Source organism: Sclerotinia sclerotiorum, genomic scaffold (genome assembly GCF_000146945.2).
Source record: "Sclerotinia sclerotiorum 1980 UF-70 scaffold_10 genomic scaffold, whole genome shotgun sequence".
In the NCBI taxonomy this organism is placed as follows: domain Eukaryota; kingdom Fungi; phylum Ascomycota; class Leotiomycetes; order Helotiales; family Sclerotiniaceae; genus Sclerotinia; species Sclerotinia sclerotiorum.
Genome location: NW_001820826.1, coordinates 993,130 through 999,129, shown reverse-complemented (window position 1 = coordinate 999,129; position 6,000 = coordinate 993,130). Strand labels below are relative to the sequence as shown.

The 6,000-nt window shown below is 40.9% G+C and overlaps 1 protein-coding gene across 1 annotated transcript; it reads right to left on the bottom strand.

The window, feature by feature from the left end:
- Nucleotides 1-1,913: 1,913 nt before the first annotated feature.
- On the bottom strand, nucleotides 1,914-5,175 carry SS1G_07885 (predicted protein; the record flags this gene model as incomplete). Its single annotated transcript, XM_001591209.1, has 5 exons — nucleotides 1,914-3,079; nucleotides 3,366-3,576; nucleotides 3,726-3,971; nucleotides 4,058-4,863; nucleotides 5,151-5,175. 5 exons carry the CDS (start codon nucleotides 5,173-5,175, stop codon nucleotides 1,914-1,916), a joined length of 2,454 nt encoding a protein of 817 aa, XP_001591259.1.
- Between the last annotated feature and the right edge of the window lie 825 nt (nucleotides 5,176-6,000).

The window sequence follows — 6,000 nt, the reverse complement described above, 5'->3', positions numbered from 1 at the left end:
TGGATCATGCTATTGTTGGTGTGAGAGATATTCACATTTACTTCAATAAGGACATTTGCATGTGAATGTGGACGCGGATGGATTATGCATTTGCAGTTGTAGTTACAGTTGCAGGTGCAGGTGCAGTGCAGATTCAGATGCAGGTGTAGGCAGCAACATGGCAGCAACATGGCAACAACATGGCAATAACATGGCAACATCATGGCAATAGCGTGGCAATAGCGTTGCAGTAGCATGGCCAAACTATTGAAAACATACATCTATCCAGTGGGGAATTTCACGGATGGAAAACCGGATATCGTACGGATAAACAATACTTTACTCAGCTATACCCAGCATTCAAGAAGCCGAGTCGAGTTTTGGAGAATTCGAGAGATGAGATGAATCTCTGGGAGGAGATACCTCCGGAAGAGGTCGATAGGAGGGAAGGGAGGTGGATAGTAATGTATATTCGGTAGAATAGTTTATAAATATTTGAGTTTATGTTTTATATTATAAATATTAATAGAAATTAATAAAAATAAAAATAAAAATAAAAATAAAAATAAAAATAAAAATAAAAATAAAAATAAAAATAAAAATAAAAATAAAAATAAAAATAAAAATAAAAACACAATTTTTATTGTTTTACATTTTCACTCCCCTCTTTAATTTTCCTTTCTTCTCCTCTTCTCCCCTTTCTTTCTTTCTTCCTCCTAAAATAAATAATAAATAAATAAGAAAAAATACCTACCATCTATCAAGTAAAATTCCAACTCAAAATTCCAACTACTTCTCCCCCTCCTCTCCCTCCTCTAACCTTCTAGCGATCCATACCAGTTCAACTTAACTACTAGATACCTATTCCAACTCCCAATCCTCATACTTCATATATTTCACAAATTATCAATCTATCAATCTATCAAACTAGTCCAAAACCAATCAACTCAAATACCTTATGAAAACAATAAAACAATAATAACTAACATATCCCATCCCATCCCGTCCATCATCTATCATCTATATCACTCACTACATATACACACTATACACTATACAAAAACCAAATACCCAATATTCATTTACTTATTCATTCATTTATCTATTCATATAAATAAATCATCTAACTTTTAATTCCGATTCAATTTACAGTTCCAACTAAACTAATCTATTTAATAACTGTATGTCGATACCAGCCTTCATACAAGCCGATTTTACTAATGGTTACTACTTATCAGATTTAATGCAAGGTATTGCACTAATTGACTGACTTTCCAGCTTCATAATTTCATCCATCCATAATACATATCAAGCAAATGCTGATGAAAAGTAAGTAGTAAGAGATTAGCAAATCTGGAAGTATCTACAGATTGCCAATCATTTTCAAGACTTTTGTATTTGTTTTTAAGTTCCGCCATACGTGTAGATTGCAGCCACATCATTTGCTTAAAGGCCTGCAGCACCGTATTTGTTTTCCATTCATTCCATCATGTCCTTTTTATCCCATACATTTTGTCACCCATTGCACCTCTCCTTCGTCACGTCCGTTCGAGGTGACTTTATCTGTGTTGGCAAAGTTTAAACATCGAATTCGGTTGCCAGCCGAAAGTAAGTCGGAATTATTTCCGAGAACCGTTGCCCTTCCCATATCAACAGTAAAGTCATTGTGATTTTTCATAATCTAGTAGCAGGTTTTTGAACAAAGGAAAATTGTTGAGAGGGCTAACATACTACGAGATGGTATGCTTTTCGCCCATTCGAAAATCAGTGTGGTTGAAACCTAAAGGGTTTTTGTAATCCCGCAAATGGTGAGAATGAAACTAATTCGAGTTGCAAAACCGTCCCTGTCGCCGAAGACAAAAATACCATAAGCAGTCAAAACTGGGGAAGAACAATCAACAAAAATTGTTAACTGAACTACCGGCACAACCAGGTCAAAAGGAAGAATGTCTGCTGTATGCCGAAGGCGGACGTCTACTATAGTAGATCCGGCCAACTTCAGTAGCACCAATGATAGTTGGTGTGCCTTGTCTTTGTACCTTCTGCTTGGCAAATGATTGAGTTTCAACATCCCCAATTTCGAGATTAAAAAGAAGAATTGTCATTGAGTTAGCCGCACACCTCAACCCATGTAGATCAACATCAGTTCGCTGAAGGTTGTTGTGTGAAGACAAGTTCACTTTCTTGAACATGGCATAAACAATTCCATGATCGCGAGATCTGGTTTGACTCAAAGGACATAATGGCATCAATACCCCAAAGTCTAATGAGCCTTCCTGTCGATGAGTTTCCGATGTCTCGTCTTGAGCCCAAATATGACAGAACTCATTAGTGCGCAAGCCCTTCAGGAAAGCTGTCTTCAAAGATAAGTTCCTATTAAGCTCAGACTCATAGCCATAAGGAAGACCATAAGATGCCAAGATCTTTAAATTAAGACCATGAGGTCCCAAAAGGTCTCTGTCCGACATGCCAGGGTATGGACAATCAACTTGAACAGCATATGTCTGATCGAAGCCAAACTGTCTGCCACTGAAGGAGCATGAAAAGGCTGCTTCCGCAATATTTGATCGCGGTGCACTGGATGTAGTATTCTCATCACCTTGATTTGGTCCACCAATCTTACTGGAAAAACTAGTTCTCATTGAATTTGAACTAATTGTTGAGAAGGGTCGGGTGAGTGATGTGCTGCGTCTTGCAACGTCTGGTTCCAATAGCTCCTGGTGATAATTGCTTCCTGCCATGCTGTCACCTTCCATGTACAATCGACCAAAGCTGTTATTTAACGAGATGCCGCTGGTCGAGGGACCAAGATTACGATAAACTGTATTTGGAAAGACAAATCGGGGTTGTTTTGGAGTAGTTGGTCCATCAAGGTCCAACTGATAATGGCTGTAACTGTCGTCAGAATAGAAAGTGTCATTTGGTGTGTTGTTCTGTGGCATATCCACCGATGTTAGATCACTTGTAGAATATGGACGGCTATCAGGATCCACTGCGCCTGGAAAATTTTGGGATCGGGTGGGCGTTAAATATTGGCGAAAGGCCTCTGGAGAATTATCATTAGGAAGAGCGGACTCCGCAGACACGCTCCGATAATGTCCTGGCGCGGCCATATATAGAATATCAGAATCACGAATCGAGGAGTCGTGAGACATTGATATAGAAGTTTCAGGAGTGTTGACAAAAGAATCCTCATTTGAGAACTCTGATTGCTTCGAAAAAGGTGACGACTGTTTCTGATACTGGAGTCCCACGGGGGAAAAAGCTGGCTGGGTGACTAGAGGGGATGGTTTTTTTTTGAAAGTGGAGTGGATTGGGAACCAAATTGGTCCTTGTATCTCTCTTTGTCACAGCGAGAGAACAGCGCAAGTCAGGGTCCAACATACGTTCGCCGTGCAAGCAAATATCTTTAACGGATAGAGCTGCAAACTCAGCAAGCTCTCGTCTGTCTACTCGGGAGAACTCAGATCTAGGTTGTTTGCTGTGAATAGAAAAGACGCCCATTATTTCTCCAGAATCTGAGATCAACGGTGCTGCAGCGAACAATCGAATATGGGGGGAGCCAGTGACCCAAGGATTTCCTGCGAACCGCCAATCCTGCGTGATCGTTAGCGAGACCTTCTATTGTAGGAACAAATATAATAACAAACCTGATGTGTGTCCAGAATTACCAGGACTTCTTCCGAGTAAAGCGCGTGGGCTGAAATGCTTGTCGTGCGGTCGAGCTTCGTGAGATTGTAACCTACCTCAACTCTCAATATCTCGTGCCATTCGTCGAAAGCACTGACAGCAGCACAACTGAGGCGGAATCGTTTTGCTGCCGCTCCCATCAAAGCAATAGTTTTACCACCTAACTCCGGAGTCCAGGGAGCATCAATGGAGTAATGCTTTGTGATTCGACTTTCCTCATCATGTGGATACACTGCTGGCAAGTATTCAAAATGCACACTGCGTGGAGGTGGAGCCGGGGGCTTCGAGATATTGAAATAGCCCTAGAATTATGTCAGGTTAATTAATCGGATGTAGAATTTTGCATCATAATTCATGCGAAGTAAAAAAACCGAAAGTAATTACTTACCGAGGAATAAGACTTGATGTAATTGGTCCATTCAGCAATAGCAGCATTATCACCAGCCGGTGCTGATGCTACAGCAATGAATTCATGTTGCTCTTCTGGGTCGGTAATGACATTAAATTCTTGAGAAGTCTCATTATAAAATGATGATAAATCAACCGGTGATGATTGCTCTTCATCACAGTCAGTGGTAGTCTGCCAATCAGACTCCAAGACTTCAGAAATTGACTCATTCAGTCTGGCGGCAGCTCTGGCTCTGGCTCTTCCAATTTGTGTGTTTCCAATTGGGCTTGAGGTCATTCTACGAAGTGCATTTGGCTCTCCTCGGGGAACAAGTCTTTGCCCTGGCATAGGACGAATAAAATCTGGAGGTGGCAAAATACCCATTTCATCCAATGGATCAAAAGGTTCCGGCTCCGACTCTGTTTCCACCGGAGTGTCTTCACTGCGACTGTATAATGTCTTCCCTCGACTCGGAAGGTCCTCGTTACTCCTTGCACCATCGGACCTCGAATCCTTTTTGAAAAGGCGAAAAAAACCGCCCGACTTCTTTGTACCTGCTGAAGTATCACTGAGACCAGTGTGGAAGTTGCTGCTGTCAAAGGAACTTGTTGTTTGCAATGACGGACTTGAGGGTAATGGAGGACTTTGCGGAAATTGGTGAACTTGAGCATTAACAAATCCACCAAAGCCGCTTGATTGTGACGCTGGTGCTGTTTGTGTTTGGAATGGACCTGGAGTGGGAGATCCTGGTATTGTTGCACCTCTTGCGTGAGACTTCGGCTTCTTTGGCCTTGGAATCGCTTGATCTATTCAAGTTAGAATTCAGAAAATCCCCAAAGAAGTATTTCGTATGAAAAGTAAAAGAAAGAGAAGGTGAAGTAAATCAAGTGACTTGACAGTGATATAATGATGGAATTTGTGAGGGGCATGTGCTCGAGGGATATGGTGATCGGAATTGTAGAAGGTGAAGAAATATAAGAGTGTATTGCTAGAGCCAAAGAACATTGTGGTATGGATAAAACGCAGCCATTATTTATTAGCAAGTGATAAAAAAAAGTCACAATCATGTTATATGACAATAGAGCATACTTACATGTCATTGGACCAACTCCCAACATCTTGTTAATAACTCAAGTAAGGTAACCTTTAGATGGTGAATCTGCAAATGTTAGTCATCCGGCCCGATGACCACACGTCTGGAGATATCGAAGGGAGAATAAGTATCATATTTGGTATATGAACTTACGGATAATATGGACAGTGGACTCTTGGTGAAATTTGTTGGAGGCTTGCTGGAGACTCGCATTGAGTTTTGACAGAATCGACTTCCTCAAGGCCAGTGGATCGTAGTAAAGCTACAAAATCAAATGACCACCGACAGTTTCGGTAAAACTACTGATCCATGGGTGTTAACTAACTGAAACAATGCCATAGCAGGAATGAACTAGAACTTACTGCTTTATGGCTAAGAACAGGATCAATCCTAACCAAGTCTTAAACAGCTTCGAGAACTGTGCAAAATTATGATTGGATATTGTTTTGCGTAAGGTTATGATAAAACTCCACTCTATCACTGCAGACTTGTTCAAATCAACAATTGGATCTCAAAAGCTGTAGAATAATTGTTCGACGGAGCAAGAAAGGTTGAAGTTTGAAATCGAGAAGTTTCAAGTTGGAGAGCAGGAGATTGCCTCAACCGCTAACGCCGATTGCGGGGCAAGAAAGTGAATTTCGGAATATTGCTGTTGAAAGTTTTGTAAGGGAAATGGCTTAAAACTCTGTGAAGCTCTTTGCTTCGGGGTGATTAGCTTCTCAATAGTGAATGACTTTGAATGAAAGTGGTTGAAAGAGAAATGAACTACAGTATTCAAGTCAAGAAGAAGGCCCTGAGCTTTTGTTAGTAACGCCTTTGGGTATATTGGAATATGATGCGCCCATCCAAA